General features: G+C 45.3%; 1 protein-coding gene across 1 annotated transcript; it reads left to right on the top strand.

Annotated features, from left to right (window-relative positions):
- Positions 1-448: 448 nt before the first annotated feature.
- On the top strand, positions 449-25,285 carry LOC146869525 (bystin-like). The gene is made up of 7 exons (XM_085603610.1): positions 449-771; positions 7,875-8,031; positions 12,666-12,804; positions 13,960-14,093; positions 14,604-14,764; positions 22,364-22,466; positions 23,648-25,285. Exons 1-7 carry the CDS (start codon positions 501-503, stop codon positions 23,994-23,996), a joined length of 1,314 nt encoding a protein of 437 aa, XP_085459736.1. The 5' UTR covers positions 449-500; the 3' UTR covers positions 23,997-25,285.
- Positions 25,286-26,941: the final 1,656 nt, after the last annotated feature.

Here is a 26,941-nt window from a genome sequence, read left to right as displayed (position 1 = left end):
ATTTCAATTCCCCACATGAATGCCTGACACAAACATTCAGGAGTTATATATAGGGCAAGATTGAACGAGGTCCAACAAATGTATCCAAGATAGATGTACCTAGGGAACGTCGGAACTTACACTCAAAATGTTTCATGTCCAATAAAAACCAGCATTTGCAATGCAATAATAGGTCTCGCATTTACGCGAGTTTAAGCTATTGGCATTGTAAATGACAATGCGTTGTATTTATGTTTAAAAAAACAAAACATAAATAAAAGGCATTGTGATTTACGATGCCAATAGCTCCAACTCCAGTAAATGCTAGACCTGTTGCATTGCAAATGCTTGTTTTATTAGAACTGCGAGAGTTTCGTCAAGACGTGCAGGGGTGTGTTCCTTGCGCTGACGTCAGTGCTGTGGGCGGGATTAGGAGGAGCGATTGGCTGCCGCTGGTCGCAGACAGTGACGTTGGCAGAGCGCAGGGCACGTGTGTTCAACGGCCACTGGGACTAACGGAGATGCCGAAGGAAGGCCGTAACCGGGGTCGTGGAGGCTCGCGGGCCAGCGCTGCTTCGCGCGGCCCAGGCCTCGCCGAGCAGATACTGCAGGCCGACGCTCCACGGGAAGCGCGCGCCGGCAGTAGGGCCCAGTCCTCTGGTCCCGAGGAGAGCTACGTGGATGACAAACTGAGCGGACGCATCCTGCGCCAGGCCAGGGCGCAGCAGAGAGAGCTCGAGGAGGAGCATGGCCCGGGAACGGGCCCCCCTGCGAGGAGAAGCACAGTGCTTGGTACGAGTGAGATGGGAACTACTAATTAAGGCAGAACCATTGTCGGGTAGACAGGAATAAGAAGACATTAGGGCTAACGAGGTATGGCAGAGCTGAACGTGTGTTGCAGATTAAAGTTCTACCTTGAAGGAAAACTAGAGCAGGATATTTTTTTTTTACTTTTAAAGTTTTATATAGCGCTAGCTTGACCCGTAGGTATCAGAGCGCTTTACATACATGCTGTAAAGAAAAACAGATGGAAATTGCATTACATAGTAGGTGGCAGTAAGGAAGCAAAACCAGCGATAAAAAAAGTGTGCTGAATATGTGATTCGGAGATAACTCGTCCCCTGTTCTCTTTCTGCAAGTGAGCGTCCCCATTCTTTAAGAATGATTACAGTGTATGGAATCTTTCATTGTAAGAGCGTAGTTGTGCCTCATTACTAGTCAGCTGTAGTATGGCAATTGCTTAGCAATTGCAAGGGCTTTAAGGCGCAAGAGAATGTGACGTTACTCCAAAGCTGCCAGCTTCGGAACTGGAGAACGAGGTTCGAATCTCGGCGCCCGGTCAGTGCCCTGTGATTCTTGGCAAATCACTTAATCTCCAAGTGTTTAATAAACGAATGTGAGTGACATTGTGTAATGTAACTGGTGCTCATGTAAGTGCCTCAAGTATCTTAGGTTGAGTTCCTGCTCTGAACAAAAAAAGAAGAAAGGGAGGTTGGGGTCTCTTAAAAGGTGTGGTCAATGAAGCTAGGAATCCTGGTGCAGGGGCGTCACCTAAAGCATGTGAACTAAAATCCTTTGGCTCGGTCTATTTGTACCCTGAGCCCTATTTGGGTATCTCTGTGAGTTTTCTGTTATTGCATTCAAACATATAAACCAAAAAATATCATGCCTCTAAAAAAACAAACCTTGGTTTTGCTAATGCTTGTTTCTAGCAAAGAAACGTGTAACCATGACTTTTAAATTCGAAGTGAAAATGTTTCAGTTTTGAAAATACGAAACTAAATTAAAAATAAGTTCTCTGCATTGGAATAGTGGGCTTTGAAGTTCCTCCCTCATGGTCTCACAACTTTTCTCTCTTGTCTCTCGCGCTGTTTCACAGCTGTCATCAATGTCTTTTTTCACTGTAGACTTCTGTTTTTATTTTTTTAAGGTCTCGGCTAGAGAGCTCATGCGCTGTCTCAATGAGACATATGTTCTATCTGTGGGCATACAGGCTGCCCATCTTCCTACCATTGGTAAACTTCAGTGTCGCTCTAGTTTCCTAGAAGCCATTCTTCATGCAGGCGTCATGCCCTCTTCTTGTGTTTGGCTCTCTCATAGTTCATGGACCTAATACATGTCTCCTTACACTATTTTGCCAATAAATGTTTTTCCCATTGTTGCTTACCCATCTCCCCATACCCTCCTGCTTGACCTGTCTTCCCACTACTTTTCATGTTGCTGCTTTTTTTGTGTGGATGATCGATAGTATTGGAGCACTTGTTCTGTCCTCCATATTGCCATAGTACTAACGCCAGCCGACTGTTTTGGAGCACTTTCAGTGCTCACCAGTTACATTACACAGACCTTCCTTTTCGTAGGCGAGGGAAGCTTAAGTGATTTGCCCAGAATCAAATTGTTCAGCTAACCCTGAGATTTGAACCTGGTTCCCCTTTCGGTAGCTCTGGCTGTTACGCCACATACTCGATTCATTTCAAAGCCCTTCAACTGTTTCTCACTATCACTTCCGTTCAGCAAGACACTGTCAACACTGAACAAGCACTTGCAAAGCCAATAGATCTCGGCAATGCCCAAGTGATTGACCTTGTCAATGGGAATGTCTTTTAGGCATGTTTTAAGCAGAACACCTGCTGTTCAGCATGGCTGACAGTCACTGAAAAAAGTGTTATGATGCAGCCAGCGCAGGCCATGTCATAACGCTTTTTAGGTCATGCCTAGCGTTGCAGCGCACATGCGCTTCTTGCTCTGCTAGACATATTGTCAATGAGATTTTAGAAGGGGACTTGAACCCCCACCCATCACTTCCATTGGGTCGCATCAACGTTTATGCTAAACAGTGGCTTCCTATTGAAAAGGATGCTTTTTTGTTATCGCCCTTTCTCCTTTTCGTCCGGCCTTAAGAGCACGCACCCGGTTCACGGCAGACAATGGAGTTGCTCAGCCTGCTCTCTCCACCCAGCATCCCTCTCCTTGCACTGGTTATCCTAACCTGGGCTGCTGCAGGCATAGATGTGTCAGCCATTCAGTTGAGACTGATTATGATTGCAGCAGATGGGCTGGATTTGACAGCCAATCCTAAGCAGTTTCTTTAGAGCTGGGGGAACTAATAGGCCCCTCTTTGCAGGATCGTGCAGGGATCGGGCAGCAGCGGCCCTCCCCGATGTGGAAAGTGCCACCTCCCTCGCCAGCGGCCCTCCCCGAGCACATTTTCAACATCCTGGAGCCTGAGAGGAGCAGCTCGCCAGGCACACAAAGCGAAAGGAGAAGCCGGGGGTGGGGAGGGGTGTGAAGCTCAGCCTTCTGGGGCTGCGCTCTCTGGCTTGCTGCTGGTCTGGGCCCGCTCCCTGCCTGGAAACTTTATCCACTCTGGCTCCTGCCCCCTGCTTCCTCCAGAGTCGCTCGTTCCACTCTGGGATTACAAAGTTGTGGTTGCAGGATGCGTCAACTCCCTGCTGCCCTGACCATGTTTTTCCACAGAGCAGTTAAGCAGTTATGTCCGCGCGCTTCCTCTTTCCCAGAGAAGGTCTACAGTGTTTGCACGCTGCCCTGATCGCTGTCCAGCCGCGCGCCCCCTCCCAGCACTATTTCATAAATTTAGTGCCAGCTTCAGGTTGTGCGTCTTTGGTATGATACGTCATGCTGCCACGGTTGCTGCCCTGACCTATGCATTTATTTCCAATGCACATGTCCCCCTGTTTTGGAACAACATATTGATTTGTAATTGAAAAGTGCATTTGTGTTAGTTGCTGGCACCGAGGTCAGAAAGGGTCCCCGTCTCCACTGTTGTATTTTGCCCCACACTGTCAGTGTTGTAGTGCATAGGAGGAGTCTGCTGCTCGACTGAATACCCTCTTCAAACTAAACTGCTCTGCAGCTGAACAGTACCTACGCTGGCCTGAGACTGGAACAGGTTGTACTTTTAGCCTTTCAGAGTTGTAATAAATGTTCTCTAGCATGGATGTGCGGATTTTGCCTAAGCTGCTGCACTGGAATACCCTGGAATGAAGGAAATTGTGACTTTTAGTAATAATGTGTATGGGACACTGGCCAAATATCCGGATTAGAATTACTTGCTCTGTGCTTAAAGGGGCATTTCATGACATCCACGCTAAATGCACAGGAGAGTGTTCCCTTGGGCTCCAAGGGGGTGGTGCAAAGTGTGCAGCAGGTGTTTGCTCAGGGGTGCAGCAACTGCAGTTGCACGGGGGCCCAGAAGCTCGTGGGGCCCATTGAACCGTGCCAATGCTGTATTTTACTGTCCGAACCGTGGCCACAAAGGGCTATTTTCTTGCTTGCAACATGGTCCATGGCACTTGCTACGTTACTCCCCACCTTAGACCTGAATAACAGCGCACAGCTCTGCACACACACACACCCACCCACCCCACTTCGGACCTGAATCATCATCAATCAGCTCAGCACACACACACACACACATACCCCACGCACACAGCTCTGCGCACACACACACCCCCCACTGGTTTCTTGGTTATTCGAGGGACGCACGTGGAAGCCATCAGGTGCCTGTCGTGCTGGACGTGCAATGTTGAGGCAATAGTGAAACGGTGCGATAGCTGTGCCAGATGTTTACTAATCATCAGTCCATGACGCATGCACTGCCCACAGTGCTTGATGGCGCCTGGCATGCCACATGTCTAGGTATACAAATCCTGTACATCTAGCAATACAACAACGAATATTATACAGTCCTGTCCCCCTGAACATTGGAAAACAAGCATAGGCATAGCAATAGGTCTCGCGTTTTCGAAACATTAACATATTAGTATTATAAATGACAATGTCTTTTATTATTGCAGGTTTCTTTAACAAATCATTAAAAGACATTGCCATTTACAATGCCAATAGCTCAAAATCTCGCAAGTACGAAACCTATTGCATTGCAAATGCTTGTGTACCCTTCCTCTTCGTGAAAGGACCAGTACCATTTACAATACCGATAACTCACACTAGTGCAAATGCAATGCTATAGATTTTGCAGTTACCAAAAAGTTAGCTATTGTCATTTTGCATTAGAGCATTTTCTTTGTTTTTTTTACAAAGGCAATTTTTTTTAAACCATTTCAATTACAATGCCAATCGCTCCAAATAATGTAATTGCGAGACCTACTGCATTGTAAATGCTTGTTTGTGTTAGGAGGGGCGAGTCAATCATCTCAACATGGGGGGCGTAGGGACTCTGTGTTGGCTCAACATCCTGTGATTCTGGACTTTCAGCCATGTTGAACAGCAGATGTGCTGCTAGACAACATGGCTAAAAGACATGCACATTGACATGGCCGAGACCTGTTGGTATTCCAATGCTTGTATTGTTAGCTCTTTCTAATTACCCCCAGATCTGAAACCCACACCTTCACCTGCAAACATTGCATTTTCTTTTCCTTTTGTCACTGTCCACATTTCAGCAGCTGTGTACCTCTATACGCTTTTGATTGTCATCGCCTGGGGCGGTCTGCAGAGACGCCATGGATTGGATTTGCATGTAATCTGAACACCTTTACGACCCACTGGCTAGCACTATGAGAAAATCACACTGCCTTCAGCCTAAACTCGAGTCAGTCCTTGTCCTTCACTAACACTCGCCTACTTGAACTGTCTTACCCACCTACTTGAACTTGCCCAGACATCTAGTGTTGGTTCGGTTCACAGTAAGCACTTTACAATTGCATGGAAAAGCCCAAAGAGATGCATCTGGAAAAACAATCCCTTTTTAGGGAATGCAAGATGAAGTATAACTTGAAATCTAAATGAGGGCTGCATATCTAACATGGGTAACATTAAGGCGTTTAGTCACTTTAGAGAAATTGATCAGTATTTTGCCTGTTCGGTTGAGGGTATTAACACAGGGCCCTGTAAGTACCAGTTTTAAAAGAATAAGATCTGGTGTTGACCCAGACCTTTTTGATTTGACTAAAATTAGACCTGAGAAGACTCACTGCTTTAAAGCCCTCTGCTTAGCTACTCCAGTTGAGTGGTGTTGTGGCATAAGGATGCATTCTGTCAGAGCGAGTTGGGAGACCATGTGAAAAGCTGTTTCAGCAGAACGCTTAACTGTCCTTCAAAGATCTAAAGAACAATAACAAACTTTTTAGATCCTTTTTTTCAAACTTATGGTCTCTCAAGGGAATTTGGTGAGAGACTGCCCCCTGGAGAAGATATGTATGCTCTTTTATTGAGATTGAAATGTGTGGCCTCCAGCAGGCACATTCATTTACAACTCCCCAAGCTGTTCTACATGGATTAAAGAATGTTGCTGGCAGGATAATGCAGATCTTGCGGGAAGCAACCGGAGCTACCTTACTGTAAAGCGGTCAATGACTTGCAGCATTCGTATATCTATTAGCTACGCGCTCTATCGACAGCAGGTACATCAACCTGAGTAGGAATCATATTGCCATTGTAAAGTGCAGCCTGCAAGTTACTAGCTTATTTCTGCTACAAGAGCATTAACCCACCTGGCCATATTACTAGTGTTAGATATTGTGATCTTCAAATTACACACAACTTTGGCAGAAGTGCTCAGAACGCTGTGTTACCGTATTGTTACACAGTTCTGAACAAAAATAATCTTAACTCACAGAGTTCAAGTGTATCCTAGGCTTCTTGCATGCAGCAGTCAGATGTCTTGGTGCTTGATCTTCTTCCTTTCCTTGCATTTCCTGTTTATACGTGACTCTTCCTTCCCTTATCCTTCCTTTACTGAGTCTCCCTCTTTCAATCACAACCTACTTTTCCTCGCTCTTCTTATCCCATTCCTTACCCACTATTTTCCCTTTTCTCATCCGTGCACATCCACCCTTCTCTACCCCATTCCCCCCGCCTCATTCTTCACCCCTGAAAAAGAAGTGAATTGGCAGCGCATGGATGGGAGGTGAGATATGGGATAGGGGAAGGAAGGAGAAAAGAAGATCACGGTCTTCCATTCTCCTACCCTCCCTAATCCCATATCTCCCCTCCCTTTCATGCGCTGCCACTACTTTTCCCTCCATTTCTATTGCCCTCTTTGGCTCCCCTGCTTATAGTATACCCTTTACTCTGTCGCTATCAATGCTTGCGTCAATCTCCTCTACCATTCATACACTTCGCTTCTGTCCCTTCTTACCTTATTTCTCTCCTGTTAACACCCAGAACTTGCTTTACCCATCCCACTCTTAGCCCCATTCGCCTCGTCATGGGTTCCTACCCATCCTATAATCATCCATCATGTACCACATTCTTTTCCTTTGTGCAGCTGTCAGTGCCCTATCCCACAATCCACCATTGTAATCTGCAGACCCATGGTGCCAGTTACCTTTGTCTACTACCCAAGCTGTGGTTTGGAAAAGTAGATGTGGAGCAGTGACTGGTGGACTGGTAAAAGGGAAGTAGTAGGTTAGTTACCTGGTACATCATGACCAACCTAACTTCAACATTGCATATCTGAGCTAGGCTTCTCTATGGGGTCCCCATGCACAGTTTGCTGTATTCCTGGTCTGGAAATGTCTAGTCTTCCTGTCTCTCTATTTAAATTTTCAGCAATATGGCCATCCTCTTCTCGCATGCATGTCCTAGACAAATGTAGTGGGTGTTGCTTGGAAACAAAATCCTAGAATTCCAACTGCTGTATGTGCCCCTTTTCCCAGCAGTAGTACCGGACTCCTTACTGTACATGGACCCGTCTTTGGGCTGGCTCTAAGCTTGCTGAAGAGTGGTGAGATGTTGGCAGAGAGTCTGTAATCTGTGGCTTTAGCCCCCCCCCCCCCCCCCCCCACCCGCTTTGATATTTAGTGACCACAATATTACCCGCATTAGATATCAATCCAAGACCATCGGTACCTTCCTATAGCACCCCATATCCATGATCCATAATCCCTAACTTTGCTACATTAATCCTTCAGGTACTGGGGCGAAAGAAGATTCTGACTCCGATGATGAGTGGCCTTCTCTGGATAAAGCAGCAAATATGGATCAGGGGGATTACTGCGAGGACCTGCAGGTAAACCCCGAAGATGAGGCGGCCATTGAGAAGTTCATGAACAAGAATCCACCGATAAGGTAAAGAGTAAAATATTTATTTGTGTAGTGCTCCATATTAAGCCAGTAAACTTCCATATTCTACACATTGTTTTCTAAAGAGGATCATTCTAAAGAAACCTGTGATTTCCACCTCGGATCCAAATAATTTTTGGATGACCTTAGACATAGTGTAGTCAACAGGATAGGGGAGCCTTAAGTTCACAAGGGCTGTCGGCAGCGTTCAATACTTCTGACAATGCCATCCTGCTCTCCAGAGTACAAGAGACATCTGTGCTGTGACTGGTTGTCAGCATGCTGGTTTGAGCCATTTCTGACATGCTGTACACAAACCATTTTCCTTCCATCCTTTAAGCTTCAGTCTAAGTTATCTTTCGGGTTACCACAGGGATCAGTATTGTCTGGTACTTTTTAACATCTATTTGGTCCTCAGAGTGTAACTCTCACAGGCTATGGGCACACATTTCTACATGTATGCTGATAAAACACAGCTTGTTTTTAAACACCAGCAGTCAGATTGCTCTGAAATGGCCTCTGTACATGCCCTATTTGATCTGGCAACAATTCTCACTAGTTTGCCAGTGGTTGGCCACAAACTTACTGAAATGTATTCCAGCAAAAAACAAATTAATAACAACCAGTAACAAGGTGAACACAGTGCTTCCTTGTATCTGGTCCAAAGACATGAGATCCTGTCCTACATATGGACAATTGTGTGTGTCAGCGTCGTCTCACTGGAACCCAGCAGACAACTGAGGGTGAGATACTTTGTCGTTGTCGGCTAGTGAAAAAATAAAATCGACTGAGGCGTGAAACAGAAAATAACCAACAAAAAAGTTAAATGAAATACTAAAGTAAGCAAAACGTCTAAAGGATGTTGCACTAGTTCTGGGGGACGGTAAGGGGTTCAGTACATAAGGTGGGAATTGGATGCTTGAATTTCCTTTTATATTGAAATTTTTTTTTTATTAAAGAGCACACTACACAGATTAAAATTGAGGAAGACATCCCTGTCCTTCCCCGGAGTTAAAATCAATGACACTGCATCACAAAATATTAAGCTAAACGCCGTTAGGTATTTAACTCTGATTGGCCCTAAGGGTCCTAAATTCTTGATTACTTTTGCAAACCATTCTCGTTGTGCCTTCGCACTTTCACCTTTGCTCCATACCTGGCACCTCGGTTTTTCATGATCAACCTCACAAAGGAAGGATTATGCTGCTGCAACTTGAACTAAGTCGCTGTGTTTCCCCACCTGCTACCAGACAGGGAATCGTAGGCTCCCTTGTTGAGAGCCACTATCTTTCTCTTATGGCCCTCTATATTACTTCCTGTGGAAGTTTTGAATGCCTTCGACTCACTTATTAAGTGTTGTCTACTAGACCTTGCATGCCCTGTCTGTTGCAAGACATATTGTTAGCTTACAGTGGGCTTAGAGCCTACTATTGATTACCATTGTCTGTTATTAGTGTCACTCATTTATTTGCTGCTTATTAGTCAGTTTCTGTGGCCTTTCCTTCGTCTGTTTACACCTCCCCTGGAGTATGAAAACATTACTTGGCCTTTCACTGCTCGTTTTTCATGAACTACTTCTTTTTTTTTTATGCAGTCCATGAGACTGCAAGTTTTCCTGCTGTTCCCCCGTGTACTACTTCTCTGCCACTCTCCATGTTCCTCTCACATGTGTGCTTCTCGCTCCACTTTGCTCTCTGTGCCCTCCGGGTTTGCTTCCGCCTCCATCTGTGTCAAATCTGCCACCCCCTCATGTTGCTTCAGCCCCCTATACCTTGTTGCTTCCCCACATATGCTTTAAACAAAGACTCGACCCCCCCCCCCCCCCCCCCCCACCCCCCCTGCTTTAGGTCTTGTCTAGGCAGCACTTGCGCTGTCTCTTCAAAACATTCAGGAAATCGTCATGAAGCTCCGCCCACTTTGCTCTCATCTTTCTAATTAGCTCCTTTCCATGTCCTTTGTAAATTGTGGCTTTCTATTGGTCAATAGTCCTAGTAGTCCCTCCTTAGTACCGCCTTGTCTCTTCTTGTAACCTCTCTTGAGGACAGCCGCGCTACATTTGTTGTTACTCCCTAGGTTTTAATTACAGCCTCAGAGCACTATTTTCTTAAAGGGCTTTCAGGCAGGACACGCTTGGTCCTAAGCAAGGCTGGCAGTGGTTACGGACTCATTAGGACATCTTGCTTTTATATAAGACCACCTACGAATTTCCCCTCATCAGCTCCACATAGATTACAACCCAATCCTGAATTAATATATTCTATTGCCACATTTCAAAGCTACTAATTGGATACTCTATATGGATAGCTATTTGAATGTGCTCGTAGTACAGTCTTGCATGCAATGCATTATGGGTAGGGTGGATTTACCATATCTTCTGCAGGGTGCAGTACCATATGTGGCCAACGGAAGTCCCAGACCTCTTCTGGCTGCATATGGTACTGCACCACATGGCTTAAAAAATGGCATTTACAATGGCATTAGCTCCAACTTTGCAGGGTGCAGTACTGTATGGGACCAAAAGAGGCCCCCAGGGACCTCTTTTGGCCACACAAGGTACTGCACCCTACAACAAGGCTAGGCACAAAAACATTGGCATTTATAATGCCAATAACTCCAACAAATGCGAGACAAATGTGTTTCCAGTGCAATAGGTCTCACATTTGTTAAAGTTAGAGCTGTTGGCAGTGCAAATGCCAGTTTTTTTTTTTTTAACAGTCTTTTTTATTCCACTGACAGTAATGCTATGCAAATATATTAACTACTCTGGTAAGCAGATTCATACGCAGCCCCAACCCTTTAGCGATTCACACATCCCAGCCTAGGGAGTGAAAGGCTCTGGGAGAGTGTCTCAAGGATCAATGATTGGAATCTTCTTAGAGAACCGGAGAAGTTGTGGTCATCTTTGACGCCATCTGACTCCACCCTCTAATTGCCATTTGATCGTTTGGTTCATATCTTGGAATATGATTGCCCCGTTAGTCCATGGTACAGGGCCTGTTTTGCACATGGGTCTGCTATGTTATCTTGTGGTGTGTTGTGTGGTTTGCATATTCTATGATAGTCACATGTTGTGGTTAGTGGTAGGAGATGGTTTTTGATTCTAGTAGTGTTAGTTTCCATGAGTTTAGGTGTGAACCTTATCTTGAAGATGGGACGAGCTGGGTTTTCAGGCATTTACAGAAAATGAGATGTCAGTCTATGTAACAATTGTGTTTAGAAACACAATCCCCAAATTTGCCTGCTGTAACCGATAAGGATCTCCCACTTAAATGGACTCCGTAGTAATGGTGAAGAGGAGCTGTGCAGCCATTTATCTAAGGTTGCGCTTTAGCCTTTATATTTTGATTTTGCAGTGGAGAAATTCAGTCCAATTTTATGACTTGCTCTGTGGGTAATACATAGTGATTTGAAAGTGTAGCGGAGTGATACTGGTAGCTAGTGATGGGCTTTTAAGAATGATGTAATGTTTCAGCAGTTTATGTGAAGTTAGGGGTCTTGTGACTGCATTTTCTCTGATCTTGCTAGGGGAACCAAGATAGAAACAGATGGAGTAATCAAGTCTTGAAAGGGTAATGAACATAATAACTTGGTAACTTTTGCAATGAAAGCTGGGAATGGGAAGAGGCACTAAAGAGAGGTGAAAGCTATTTTGACCACATATATGCATCTGGGCTGGCAGTTAGGAGGCACAAGTCCTCCTATCCTCTCTTGGGCTAACCTCTTCTCCAGACATGCCTTTTAAGCCTTCAGCACCCGACTTTGCCCCTGGTGGCTTTTCATAGAAAAACTTTACATCGATACTGTGATCGTTGTATATCTTTTGATCTGTGAATAGCTTTTGGCCTCCTTGTTGCCTGCACCAGATCTTTCATTCCCCGCTCTCTGCCCCTCCCACAAGATCAACTTCAAAATCGAGCCATTTTAACAAAGTGATCCCTGCTGTACAGAAGCAAGCAAAAAGCGTTGATTAAGGAAACGGACATGATTATTGGAGGTTTGCTCTAGCTCCTTCTGGAGATCTATGTACTCTGGCACACTGACAGTTACTGTATATAGCAGAAACTACACCCATTATTATCCCAGGACAGGACATACAGACGGTCCTAAGAAATCGGAGGTTCACGGAAAAAGTGAATTAAATCATTCACTGACTTGGTAACCTGATCAAACATCTGAAAATTCAAATGTCCTGATGAGAACCTGTGAAGTCTTTCACATCTTTACCACCGCTGTATGTACAATACGCTATGAATATTTAATGACTCCTCTGTATTATCTTTGTTAGTGACTACCTTGCTTGAGTGACCGCACAGCACTAAGCTGTTGTATGGCATTTTGTAAACAAATGCTTAATGTTCTTACAAAGAGTAAAACTAAGACATGTCAGTCGGGCACCACTGTTATCGTAGTTGCAAGTTCTTCCCAGAGTCCCTACACATAAGGGGCAGCAGAAACAAAGGTTGCTCTATTTACGTCAAAGGGAAGCTTCTTCACTGACTATGGGGAAAACAGACTCCTTGTCCTGTGATCAACGCTGCAGGACCAGACCGGAAGACACCATTATAATTCGTAGATTTATATAGCGCGGCTGATCACCCGTGATGTGCAATCCCAGCTCAGTGGGCTCTCTTCTACTACAGGTGGACGCTGGCTGATATCATCATGGAGAAGATAACAGAAAAGCAAACTGAGGTGGAGACGGTCATGTCGGAGGTGTCCGGTCGGCCAATGCCACAGCTGGACCCCAGGATACTAGAGGTGTACAAATGTGTAAAGGAGGTAATAAACTGGAAGAGAGTGGCTCTTGGTCAAGAGTTTTTCAGTAGACTGTGTGACATTTGATACAGGTGGCTAGTAGCATTCTGGCGGTTAGGAGGCCCAAGTCCTCCTAACCTCTCGTGGGCCACCCTCCTGTCCAGCTATGCCTTTAAGCCATCTGCACCTGACTCTCTTCATGGTGGCTGTCCTAGAAAAGCTGCACATGGAAGAACGTGTGATCTGCTGGTTTCATAAAAAGAAAGCCACATTTTGTTTTCTATAGGAACATAGTGTGTTATGCAGATTTGTAGAGCGCTGTATCACCTGGCAGGGTATCCTGGCGAAGAGTAGGTGAGAATCTAAGCACACCTACAGCCTAGTGGGACTACTCTAAAAAGCTAGGTCTTCACCTTCTTGCAGAATTCAAGAAGTGAAGAGGCTCTTATGGGCAGCTCCAGGTTGTTTCACTGTTAAGGAGCGATGGAGAAGGCTCCAGGAACATAGTGTGGGTGCTTCGTAATTCACAGTTTGAGAGCAGTGTCTCAAATAAGAGTATCGGGGATATTCCCAGATATCAACGAGGTTAAGTAGATGTGCTGTGCCAAAATGTGATGGGGAGCAGAACTAATGCAAGTACAAAAAAACAACCTGAAGAAAGTTGTAGCTAAAACAATGAAAGGAAATTACAAAGGTAGAGTGTAAATTGAGGAAAGCAGAAGCTGCAACTTAGTCTTTGACCTGTTTTCTACAACTCCATAGTTAATAGGGACTCTTAGCAATAGGTAGTGTGGTTTAAAACATTTTTTTTTTTTATACAAGCCGTTACAGTCCATCTGATTCTAGAATTGGACTTCTTGGGCAATGTTTTCCCAATTGTATTTGACTGAATACTCTTGCATTAGTAGCCATTGTTTCTAGACAGGACTGTCTTGTGATTGCATTTTTTTTATCGCAATACTGGGGGGGAGGGGGTGGGGTCTGGTTTCAGATTGCTTTTGCCACTTGGAGTCACGGAATACTGGGAACATGGTTGGTGAGGAAACTTCCTTTCATACTGGTTGGGATTTGCCAGTATCTTGTTCTTGAAGAAAATGTTTTCCTTTCCCCTTCTGTATTCTGCAAATGCCAGATCTTGTATTGCTTTCACCGTCAGTAATGCAAGGCCTTTTTCTGCAGGTGCTTTCAAAGTACCGGAGTGGGAAACTCCCCAAAGCCTTCAAGATAGCGCCTGCTCTATCCAACTGGGAACACATTTTGTACATCATGGAGCCAGAATCGTGGACAGCCGCCGCGATGTATCAGGCCACTAGGTGAGTATAAAGGTATGTTACGGAATGTCTCTTTATAGTTGCTTCTTTGGGTACTGGAATTAGAAAGGTGAACATATTGCTGCTTGTGTCAGTGTTTAATGTTAAATTTTAAGGAGTTTTCCACTCTAATAATGCCATCAACCCCGGTATGAAAGCATGCATCATTTATGCATACTCTGTCTGATCCGCAAGTTTCCTCTAAGCTAGCTCTTAATAGTTGAGGCAAAACCTAAGCCAATTGACATGTAGGTGTAACCCCCACCTATTTCTCCTCTAAACATAGAAGTGGTGATTCTTGGCATACCTACAGTGACACTTTTCCCCCTAAAGTCCTTACCTGGTCCTCCTAATACTCGTGCATTTTTACAAAGGTATGTTTCTCCAACACAGAAATAAGCAGGGAGCTTCCTTTTGGAGTATAGTATAGTAACGTGTATAATGCAAGAACAAAAGTCTAGAAATCCTCTATTTTGTAATGTGCACGTCATTATCTTTGCTGCTTTCCTGTAGGATATTCTCTTCAAACTTGAAGGAGAAGATGGCCCAACGATTTTATAATTTGGTCCTGCTGCCCCGAGTGCGGGATGACATTGCAGAGTACAAACGTCTCAACTTCCACCTCTATATGGCCCTCAAGAAGGCACTGTTCAAGCCTGGTGCTTGGTTCAAAGGTTTGTTCTTGTGAATCCCTGCTTCTTAAGTAGGTCTGTTGAACATAGTTCCCAGTCACTGCTTAGCACACATCGAGTACATTTCATTGGTGCCCCTTTTACATGTCCTAGTATTGTTGTTTGAAAGAAACATGAAATGAGTCTATTGTGCGAATTGATTCAAATCTAAACTTCTGAGCTAAAAAATGTTGTATGGGCAGAAGACCTGCTGCTGCAGTTTTGGTCATGAACATCCATGCCATTTATATTGAATAGTGCAGACTCCATCTTGTTTTTTTAAAAAAAACATAAAAATGAAGAAAAAAATCTTTATTCGCATCTGCTTGTTCTAAAAGTCTTTTCTTCCTGTGTCCAACGCATTTTATCCCTTAACAGACTTCTTCGGGGCTTAGTATAATGTTGGTATACGTATCAGCCGAAGAGACAGAGACCCACACCCCTTGCCAGTTACGGGCTCAGATGCCTACATATGCTTGGACACGACTCGCTGCCGACAGTTCTGAAGAGGGAACAGTGGAATTTTGACATTTAAACATTGGATATTCCTATATTATTAGGACTAGACACAGATCGCACGAGTACTGAATATGCTACTTACCAGTATGCATCTGTTCTTGGCATGTAGGGCTGCTGACATTCATATCTGTGCATAGATCGCCGCCTAGTTTTGGGTCCGGATGATTGCACATTGTTGTCCTGGAAGAGTCTTCGAAGTATCACGAGATAGGTGACTCCTCCCCTGGACCACAGTGCGCATGGGCATCCTCTCCATCCTTGGATTGTTTTTCGCCATTGTGGCAGTGATGGAGTAGATACAGTAAGTGATGACCATGCTATACAGTAATTCTGAGTGCTGCAGCCTTACAGGCTCCGGGGAGGAGGGTGGGCGATATGAATGTCAGCAGCCCTACATGCCAAGAACAGATGCATACTGGTAAGTAGCATATTCATTTCGAGGCATGTGGGCTGCTGAATTCATATCTGTGCATAGAATAGATAGCAGTACCTCCGTTAGCGGCGGCTACCTGTGCCAGCTGCAGCAGTCTGAAAAAGTTTTGAGAACAGCCTGTCCTACAGCTGCCTGCTGTTTTGAGTGTACATCTACACAGTAGTGTTTGGTAAATGTATGTATAGTGGACCATGTGGCTGCTCTACATATTTCCTGTAAAGGAATGTTTCCTAGGAAAGCCATGGACGCCCCTAACTTTCGTGTTGAGTGGGCTCGTGGGGGAATCGTTAATGTGCGTTTAGCTTTTTGATAGCAAATGTGAATACATTTAACGATCCATCTGGCTATAGCTGCTTTGGAAATGGAGTTGCCCTTGTGTTGTGGAGAAAAGGCAACGAAAAGTTGTTTTGTTTTCCTAAAGTCCTTAGTTCTGTCTATATAGTACATGAGGGCCCTTTTTACATCTAGTGTATGGAGCATTCTCTCTGCGACATTTTGTGGATTTTGAAAGAAAACAGGCAGTTCAATAGTTTGATTCATGTGGAACTGCGATGTAACTTTGGGCATGAATTTGGGGTTGGTACGTAGTACAACTCTGTTTGCGTGAACCTGTATGAATGGCTCTTGAATGGTTAGTGCCTGGAGTTCACTAACTCTTCTTAACGAAGTGATTGCCACTAGGAAGGCTACTTTCCAGGTGAGGAATTGAATCTCACATGAATGGAGAGGTTCAAAGGGTGGACCCATTAATCTGGTGAGGACCAAGTTGTGGTTCCACAGTGGTGCTGGTGGGTGTCTTGGGGGGGGGGGGGGGGGGATTACTCGTTTGAGTCCCTCCAAGAAGGCTTTGATGGCAGGCACTCTGAATAAAGAGAGGTGCTGCCTGTTTTGGAGATAGGCTGCTATCGCGGTTAAATGGATACGTATTGAGTTGTATGCCAGATTGCATCGGTATAGGTGTAGGAGGTAACAGATGATGTTTTGAATGGATGCGTCCAGCGGGTTAATGTCATTGTTGTTGCAGTAAATGACAAACCTCTTCCATTTAGCCGCATAGCAAGCTCTGGTAGTGGGTCTTCTGGCCTCCTTGATGATCTCCATACAGTCAGGTGGCAGGTTTAGGTAGCCAAACTCTAAGACTTCAGGAGCCAGATTGCCAGGTTCAGCTGTTGCGGGTGTGGGTGCTGAATTTCGCCATGGTTCTGCGTTAAAAGTGCGGGTTTGATTCGCAGCCTTTGATGCGGCACCACGGAAAGTTCTAGAAAGGTGGTGTACCATGGTTGGCGCGCCCATGTGGGAGCAACTAGGATGAGTGTCGGTGAGTGTTGTCGCAGTTTGCGTGCCACCAGCGGTATTAATGGCGCTGGGGGAAAAGCGTACGCAAATCTGCCAGACCAGTTCATCCATATCGCATTGCCCTGTGACTGTGGATGTGGGAACCTGGCGGCAAAGCTTTGGCATTTTGAGTTTTCGTTTGTGGCGAATAGGTCTATCTCTGGGTGACCCCACTGTTGGAAGTACGGTTGGAGAACTGACGGATGTAGCTCCCACTCGTGCATCTGGTGGCTGTCTGCTGAGCAGATCCGCCATCTGGTTGTCCTTGCCGGGGAGGTGTTCCGCCATGAGGAATATGTTCCTCTGAATGGCCCACTTCCACATGCTCTGAGCCAGATGAGACAACTGTGGAGAGTGTGTTCCTCCCTGCTTCTGTATGTAGTACATGGCAGTCATGTTGTCCGTCCGGATCAACACGACTTTGTTGCACAAGTGTACTTTGAATGCCTTCATGGCGAGGAAGATTGCCATCCGTTCCAGAACGTTGATGTGCATCTTCTTTTGTTGTGTTGTCCATAGTCCCTGCACTGTGTAAGTGAGTACATGAGCTCCCCAACCCTGGAGAGAGGCGTCCGCTGTCAGTATTATTTGTGGAACAGGCTCTTGGAACGGTCGGCCCTTGCAAAGGTTTTGTGGATTCCACCAATGCAGAGAGTTGTATGCCCGACCGCTCACCAACACTAGGTCTTTTAATTGCCCGTGAGCCTGATTCCATTGACATTCCAAGCACTCCTGAAGCGGGCGCATATGTAATCTCACGTGCGGGACTATGAAAATGCAGGAGGCCATCATGCCTATTAACTGCATGAACACTCGCGCAGGAAGGGAGTGTTGAGGTTTGAACTTTGAGATCAGCAGTTGCATGCTGTTGATCCTCACTAAATTTGGCTGAGCTGTGGCTGCCAGAGTGTTTATAGTCGCGCCCAGGTACTGTCGTACGTGTGCGGGTTGGAGATGTGATTTTGGGTAATTTAGTGAGAATCCCAGACTGTGAAGAAGGTGAATGGTGAGGGACATGTGGCTGGCACATTGCTGGGCTGACTTTGCCTGAACAAGCCAGTCGTCCAGGTAAGGGTAGACGTGAATGTGTTGTCTCCGTAGATGTGCAGCCACTGTTGCTAGGCACTTGGTGAAAACCCTGGGTGCTGTTTTTACTCCAAAGGGGAGAACTTTGAATTGATAGTGATGTCCCTGAATAGTGAACCTGAGATATTTTCTGTGTGATGGGTGTATGGGTATGTGGAAATACGCATCTTTGAAGTCCAGTGTGGCTATGAAGTCTCCCTGACTGAGTAGCGGGAGAACCTGCTGTAGGGTGAGCATATGGAAATGCTCTGAGAGAATGTATTGGTTGAGGGGTCTCAGGTCTAGTATAGGTCTGAGCGACCCGTCCTTTTTTGGGATTAAGAAGTACAGAGAGTACACCCCTGTCCCCTGCTGGTTGACGGGCACAACCTCTATTGCACCTTTTTGCAGCATACTTAGCACTTCCTGCTGCAATAATGCCAAGTGCTCTACGGACATAGGACGGTGCCTTGGCGGTATGTTGGGTGGAGTGGACGTTAATTCGAGACAGTAACCGTGCTGGATAATGTCCGTGACCCACCTGTCTGTGGTGATGGTTTTCCACGCAGACAGGAACCGTTGGAGTCTCCCCCCGACAGGTGTTATGTGGTCGGGGGGGAAGGGAGAGGGCGTCACTGTTTGTTTTTGGGGGAGGACCTGGTGTTGCCGTAACCACGTCCTCTGCCCTTGGTGCTGGAGCCAAGATATCCACCTCTGTTGGTTTTATCATAGGTACTTTGTGTGCCCCCTTTAGTGTACTGCTGCTGTGACCCCTGACCTCTAGCTGCTCCTCTACTCCCGGGGCGACGAAAGGAGCCACTACGAAACTGCTGTATTTGCAGAGCCCCCATTGATTTCGCAGTGTCAGTGTCTTTTTTAATTTTTTCGAGGGTAGTGTCAACCTCGGGGCCAAATAAGTAGTCGGTTGATTTAAGATATTGTTCTGAATCTCCGGCTTGAAGCTTGAGATTCTCAACCATGCGTGCCTTCTCAACATGACGCTTGTGTTGATTGCCCTCGCCGCTGTGTCGGCAGCATCCAGGGCGCACTTGATGGATGCATTGATAAGGAGTTGTCCCTCCCTGATGAGGAGCTCCGCAGCCTCTTTATATTCATCTGGCAAATGTTGGAGTAGGGATTCTAGTGTGTCGTAGTGGGACCTATCATAACGGGCCAGGAGCGCATGTGTGTTGGCAATGCGCCAGATGTTTGCTGCTTGTGCTGCAATTCGTTTGCCTGATGTCTCCAGCACTTTGGACTCCTTGTCTGGGGGAGGAGCATCACCTGTTTGCGAATGGGCTCTTTTGCGAGCATTAGCAACCACCATGGAGTCAAAAGGTAACTGACCCCTAATGTACATAGGGTCTCCGGGTGCAGGCTTGTATTTTTTTTCAATCCTGGGGTTCAGCACCTGTGCCCTGGTTGTTTTCCTTAAAAATGTCTTTTGCAGGTTTGAGAACTCCTTTTAACATGGGCAGAGTTTTGACAGTTCTTTCGGAAGAGGCGAAAGTGTCCACCAAGAAGTCTTCTTCGACAGTGTCAGAATGGAGTTCTACTCCATGATTGGCAGCAGCCCGTTCTGTGAGGGCATTGAAGGCAGCAGTGTCCTCTGTGGGAGATGTCTTTGTGCTGTAAAGCTGCGTGTCATGGGTATCTGGTGCGGTACCCTGGTCTGTAGGGTCATCCCATGCCTGATCTGGGTCTTGCAGGTGCTCATCAGGACCGACATCCCCAGGGTAGGTGGTATTATCCCCTACATAGTCCTCTATTGCGTCTGTCTCTGAAGGCGTAGGAGAAAAGGACTGTGGATCCTGATGGGAGGGTTGAAAGTGTTCATGAAGCACTGGCTCCGACCCTGCTGGCAATTTGTGCTTGAGAGGGATTTTGTAGGAGTCCAATCCTCTCTGGCGTGATTTTCCGCTTGCGGAGCATCAGCCTACCAGTGTTGGCGTCGATGGAATTGTGGCTGTGAAGGCTCAAAATCTGTGTCCAGTGGATGGGGACTGTGTCTGGCGAACACGTGTCCGAATTTCGAACATTTTCGGCGCCGTGGAGGGCGGCAAGCCAAACGGGATGTTGGTTGGCGCCGAGGGTGCTTTTGGAGCCTTGTGCGTGTCGGGGCCCGACGTAGAGCGGAGGGCTGCCCGTTCCCTGATGCGTTGCAACGATGCCGCGACCTGTTGCACGGAGAACGCAGATAGCTCCTTGGAACCGGTCGGCACCTTGGAGGTAGGTGTGGATGCGGCACCCGACGTTTTTGCAGCCATGGGGTCATCGATCCGAAGGGAGGTATCGACGCTCGTTGTAGTCGACGACTTGGCAGGCGCCGCTGTTTTCGACGTCGACGCAGACTGGGTGGCCACCGTGATTTTGGTGGTCGGGGCCGATGTCTTCGGTGCCAGAGGCCGAGGCGCCTTGCGGGGACCGAGGGCTTTCTTTTTGGGCTCGGCACCCATATCCGCTTTGGTGAGCTCGGCACCGAAATCCCTTTTCGTGCGTTCGGAGCCGATGGCCTTTACCGGCGTCGAAGGAGTGGAGGGCTTCGAGCCGATCACAACCAGTTTCACTTTTGGTTTCGATGGAACTGGTGCGACGATTGGTTTCGGTTTCGCTGAAGGGAATCCAGTCGTCTTCGGTAATAATGGCTCTTGCGAAATGTTCGAGGCCGGGCCTGAAGGCGGGGCCGAAGAACCGTGAGATTGATCTTGGGTAAGGCCCGAAGGCGATCCCTCGACCTGAGCCTCAAGACCGACGTATGTTTTTGGCCTCCGTATCGACGGGTGGGCCTCGCTGGAGCTATCTTCCTCGGCCCCAAAGGCCTCACTGTAGTCTCCTACCTCTTCGACTTCTCTGTGAAAGATCACCTCATCGTCATCTTCCGATCGGGAGTCGTGTTCGGAAGCGGGGCTGGAGTCTACGTCTTCCACGCTCTCTGCGTCCTCGTCGCTAAAGATGTTGGCCGGGGCAGGCGCCGATTGCTGCGCCTCTAATCTTGCCGCCCGTCGATTCCGGAGAGTCTTCTTGGAGCGAAATCGGGCACAGGCCATACATTTGGACTCATCGTGATCCAGTGAGAGACATTTGTTGCATACCGGGTGGATGTCGATGTGTGGGTATTTCGCGTGGCATAAAGGACACCGTTTGAATGGAGTCCTCGATTCCATCGTCGATCGAAGTTCGATGTTCGGACCAAGCGGATCCGAAAAGCTGTAAGAAGGTGCTAAAGCACTAAAGAAAGTAGTCGATACCGAACGGGAACAGTACCGACAAACTAAAGGCCTTTTGGCCTTAAACTGATTTTTCCTAACTTGAGCTAAGATAAGCACATCCGAACCCAATGGCGGAAAAAAACAATCTAAGGATGGAGAGGATGCCCATGCGCACTATGGTCCAGGGGAGGAGTCACCTATCTCGTGATACTTCGAAGACTCTTCCAGGACAACAATGTGCAATCATCTGGACCCAACACTAGGCGGCGATCTATGCACAGATATGAATTCAGCAGCCCACATGCCTCGAACATGGTACTTTTGAAAGTTCAAAGAATGCTACAAATCTTGTTAACTCACTCTTTGGCTGATACGTCAACATTATACAAGGCCCTGAAGAAGTCTCTGTTAAGGGACGAAACGAGTTGGCTGCAGGGAAGAAAAGATTTTAAAAGAACAAGATGATGTGAATAAAGATGTGTTTTTAAAAAAAAAAAAAATATTTACAAAAACCAGGGTGCAGTCTGTACACTATTTATTTTGTAATGTCCATATATTTAACTAATGAATTGCGGGTGCTGACCATCTTTGTAGTTTACTTTATGGAGCTGCGTTCCTGTGTGGAAGATTACGAGGTTCATCTTCCCGATTGATGCACCACTAGTTTTAACTAAAAACCTTACTCAAAGTGTTGTGTGCATTGATTGCTTCAGCCTTATTTTTGTAAATCACTCCTTTAAAACTGTTTCTGTTCGGGGAAATCTGAGAATGTAGTTTAGCCATGATTGTTCCATGGTTATGCTGTATGTTATTTTTTTTTTCTTTCATTGTGTGTAGATTGACTGGTGGGGTACTGTTCTTTTATAGAGATTGCGGTAACATGAAACTTGAATCTATTGGCTAAACTGCCAGGAAACACTAGGGATAGATCATGGTATTTTTAGTCTGTGTTAGACTGTAATGAATTTTACCAGTTCTTCCACTGTTAGAACACTCTAAAACGTCAAGTAGAGCTCACTGAGTTACTCTTTTCCTTTCCAGGTATTTTGATCCCCTTATGTGAGTCTGGCACCTGTTCCCTGAGGGAGGCTGTGATCGTGGGTAGCATCCTTACCAAGTGCTCTATCCCTGTCCTGCACTCTAGGTAATGACCATGGTTCTTGATATGTTCTTGTCCCCTCCCCTTGAATGCCACTTATAAATGACTGAATCTCCCTTCTACTCTTTTCACCCTTATTAATAAACTTGGCAGCTTGGCCACCTTCAAAAACCTCTCGCCTCAGAGAAACAGGACTAATAATATACAATTGCATACAGGGTGCAAAAGTACACACATGCAGTAGAAGAATGGTAGAAGCAGTATGTTGTATTTTTAGAAAGACTAGGCACAAGTTTGAAGCATTCTTTTTTTGTGAACTGGGGTACAGACATTTACTAATTACTGGTTTGGAGAGCTACTGAAATTACGTAATCTTTTCCTTACATGTGCACACGTATTAAAGTTTCAGCAGTACTGATTAGATTCCAGCAGATATTATTGAAAATGCCTTAAACATATATAACTTATATCCAGGTTTGGTGGGAGTCTCATTTGTTCTGTGTAAACGTGGACATGGTTGGGTAGACAATCAAGAGCCAAGTTTGTTTCGGTGCATATTCGTGCCCGCTCCCTTGTTCCCCCACCCACCCCAACTGGTGGCAGGAATGATGGGGTCTGTCTGCTAGTCGTAATGGCTCTTTTCTCCCTCCCTCAGTGTTGCGTCCCTTCAGGTATTACGGCTTCTGGTCCTGTAGGCAGGCAGTGAAGCTTTGCTTCAATCCTGTTGACGTCCAGCTTAACTGCCGGCTAGCAAAAGTCTTTGAGACGGTAACCAAGAGACTTAAAAACCTGTCGTTATCTGAAGTATGTTAAAAATAAGAGTACAAGGGCTTCAGGAGGGAGCTCCCGAAAAAGGAATAATAACACACTATAGTTGTACAATTATTTTTACTTATTGCCCAAAGGTTAAGAAAATGCTTCTCACATGTAAAATTAACTTAATATCTTACTTTAGTTGCACTCTCATTTTAAATCATCAAGCCTCAAATTTGAACAATGGACTTGGTCAAGCTGGGAAATTAATAGTAGTTGTCAGTTCAGCACTACTTGAAATGCAAGAATCCAGGAGTATTATTTTTTAAAACGGCCAATTGCACAAACCGGGAATATTTTATTGATCTTTTTAATGCTGTTTTTAAACGTAATAATTTGTGTTAATTATGTATTTGCAAAGATTTTAATTAATCAAGCAAAAATAAACATGATCTTATCTTACCCTCCCTCAGTGCTGCCATGCTGAAGATTGCAGAGATGGAGTACAGTGGAGCCAACAGCATCTTCCTGCGTCTCCTCATAGATAAGAAGTATGCACTGCCCTTCCGTGTGGTTGACGCTTTGGTTTTCCACTTCCTGGCTTTCCGTTCAGACCAGCGGACGCTGCCCGTTCTTTGGCACCAGTGTCTCCTCACTTTTGTGCAGCGCTATAAGGAGGACTTGTCATCTGAGCAAAAGGAAGCGCTACTAGAACTGCTACGAACACACACTCACCCACTGATCTCTTCTGAAGTGCGTCGTGAGCTGGTGAACTCTACCTCGAGAGACGCAGAAGGTGCCCAGCCCATGATGTTTGAGTGACCAAGGAACTATGTGCCCATCAGACTGCAAACTGATCTATTATCTTCATGCTCTTGGTGACTCAAGCCCTTGTTTGTGGTGGATTTGCTGTGCTGACTGACCTTGATATGACTACTACAGAGCTTCGGCCTAGACTCCTGTTGCTGTTTTGAGATAATAGCCGTTCCTGGGTTACAAAGTTGTGCCCCACTGAGGTTATGCTAATGATTGCACCAGCTGAAGAGTCAGTCTGTCATCTCATTGTACCAGGTTTGGTTTTGGACATTCGAGGTATTACAGTTTTGCAAAACAACTTGTAAGATCTGTGGAAATGTGATGAGGCAATAAATGTTGAGATTGTTGGTAAGAATGGTGTCAAGCAGGACTGAATTCTGGAATTGTGTGGGGAAAAAAACAGATGGGGGAGGGGGGGGGTGTTATGCTGTACAGGCATCCGTTTCTCACCTCCTCTGATATAGCTCTGCCTGATTTCTCTGGTATTCCGCCGTGCAGCATATGCGTTTTTCTAAAAGTCAGTGCACGCTGAGGCAGCATCGCTGGGTTCTGTGGCTCGGTTGCCTCTTTCGCCACCCCCACGTTACCCTATTAATTGGAAAGCTGTAACAAATAACTGTAGTTCTGTTTTCTACGAAGGAGTGACTGCAAACTAGGAGCTGTAACTGTTTAGTCTAGGCACATAACTAGCTTAAACTGCAGGCTAAGCTGCTCGGCTAACTCCACCCATCTAAAAAAAAAAAAAAATTTGATGAAGGACTTGACTTAAACTCTGTCTTGGTCCTAGAATGCAGACAAATTAAGATGTAGCCTATATAGCCTAAGCCTTCCTTTATTTGTGACATGTTGACAGTCTTTTAATTGGTTACTGTGAAATTGTTAATTAAACGAAAGCTGGGGCCATTTTATTGAAAAATGGTATTACAAAAATAATGTGTGTATTGGTACAATATGACCTTGTAAGCATTGCTTGTGATTATAGATCAGTCGGCGACTAGTTTGAATAATTTGACTGATTTATATGTGAATCTAATCAGTTGATGTAAAAAATAGTTTGTTACAAGGGAGGTGAGTTCAGAAAGTTTATCAGCGTTTAAGGTTATGCCTTGGATGAGTGTTAGGGTGTGAAATGTAATTTCTTAGCTTTTGCATTTGAAATGTGTCAGTTCTGTTAAGAACACATGTGAGTGCCTTTTTTTCCCTTTATTTTAAAATGCAGCAGGCTATTCAAAACAGCAAAACACATAAGGACTGAGAGTCTTTAATAAAAAAATCATAACATGACCTCAATTCAACAGCCAGTCTAGAGGCCCCCTCCCTGTCAACCATTTGTTCTCTTTTCGTTGGTAAATCGTCACGTGTTGAACTTTTCACCACGCAGTCACTCTTGCTTGTTTTCAATACCTTTTAAAAACTATATCGCATTTCAATGTCTGAACTGTATATGACAACCATTTTTAATAGACTGTCCAGCACACAACGAAAGTAGTTTTCAATTCAATGCAATGTCTTAAACTGACGAACTGAAACATTTCAGATGTGAAAGGAAGGCAATCTTGTATTTTAGGTCTAGGTGCTAGGATTTATCACAATAAATAAGTTACTTGCTGTAATAAAAATAGATAACTACCATTGATTGCTAATAAACCTATTACCCAGGTTAGACACATTCTTGACGTAAAATTGCTTAAATGCTGATTTTGAACAACAGTCCACACATTTCATAAAGTCTTCTAAGTGGACACTGGTTAGAATGGACTTAAGTCATAGCGCCTCTCGGTGCAATCTATGTTGCACATTCAATATCATTGCTGGCTTCTGACATGATCCACCTTACCCACCTGACCACACTGGATCCCTAAAACAGGGCAAATGTGTTTTGAAAATAAATAAGCAATTGTTTCCCATTACTAGTTTTGTATTTACCTTAGCATGATTCGCGCTGTCAAGCATTGTACTAGGCATACGTTCTGGAAAACTCTAGTATGAGATGGACCTAGTGAATATCTCTGTTCGTCCAGCAATATTAAAGATTACCCCCAGGGAGAAAAAAATGCGACCTTTTAATATACCAAGCCCTGACCTCAAACACTCAATAATATGAGATCGAAGACTGGCAACTTTGCTGAAATTTGATTCCTAGGTAGTTTTTCAATGACTGGCCTACGATGTAAGAAACTCAACACTATATACACGTCCCACAATCTATTGTATCTTGGCTCACAAGGCATGCGAGACGTTTACAAACTATGGATGTTGCCCAACAGGAACATCTGACCTGTAAATATTTAACGTTTTGTATGCTATTTCGGCTTATGCCAGTACTGAAAGAAAATTTGACTTGATGAATAGTGGCTTTAATTCAATCGAAATCCTGTCCCAGACAACAGCTTTGTCAATGTCTCTAAGCTAAGCTGTAGCATTTGCAGGTACTGTCTGCCCAAACTCATTAGATGTAAGAGACCTCTTTTTCTGAAATTCCAGACATTTGCCATCTACTCCAGGTAACCAGACGAAGGCGCTCTTCTAGCATTAACTAGTATTTCCCAGAAGGAAGGCTGGGCAGTTACATGAGAGCTTCAGAAGTATCTGGTACCACACCTGGGACCTCCACAAAGGGACCACCAAGACTGCTTCTGTTAACTGCCTGTGAACTTGAGCTGTACCGCTTAAGGAAGGGTATGTCCGGTAAGACTTGTTCGTGTTTGGACCCCTACTCAGCTCGGCAGTTCGCATTGCTCTCACTGCGGCCTTGCCTTCCAGCACCTTTCTCTGCCCACTAATTTACCTACCTCTTTCTCCGCTCTTCCCAATGGAGAAACATGACTTTTAATATTGTGTGTGCTTATTAATGTGAGGTTGTTAGATAAGAATTCCTTTGCATTCCGTGAGTTTTTAGAATCCGGTCAAATTGATTTTGCTTTTATAATGGAAACATGGGCAGATGGTTC

This window comes from Triturus cristatus, chromosome 1_1 (assembly GCF_964204655.1).
Source record: "Triturus cristatus chromosome 1_1, aTriCri1.1, whole genome shotgun sequence".
Classification (NCBI taxonomy): Eukaryota; Metazoa; Chordata; class Amphibia; order Caudata; family Salamandridae; genus Triturus; species Triturus cristatus.
This window is presented reverse-complemented; position numbering and strand designations above follow the sequence as displayed.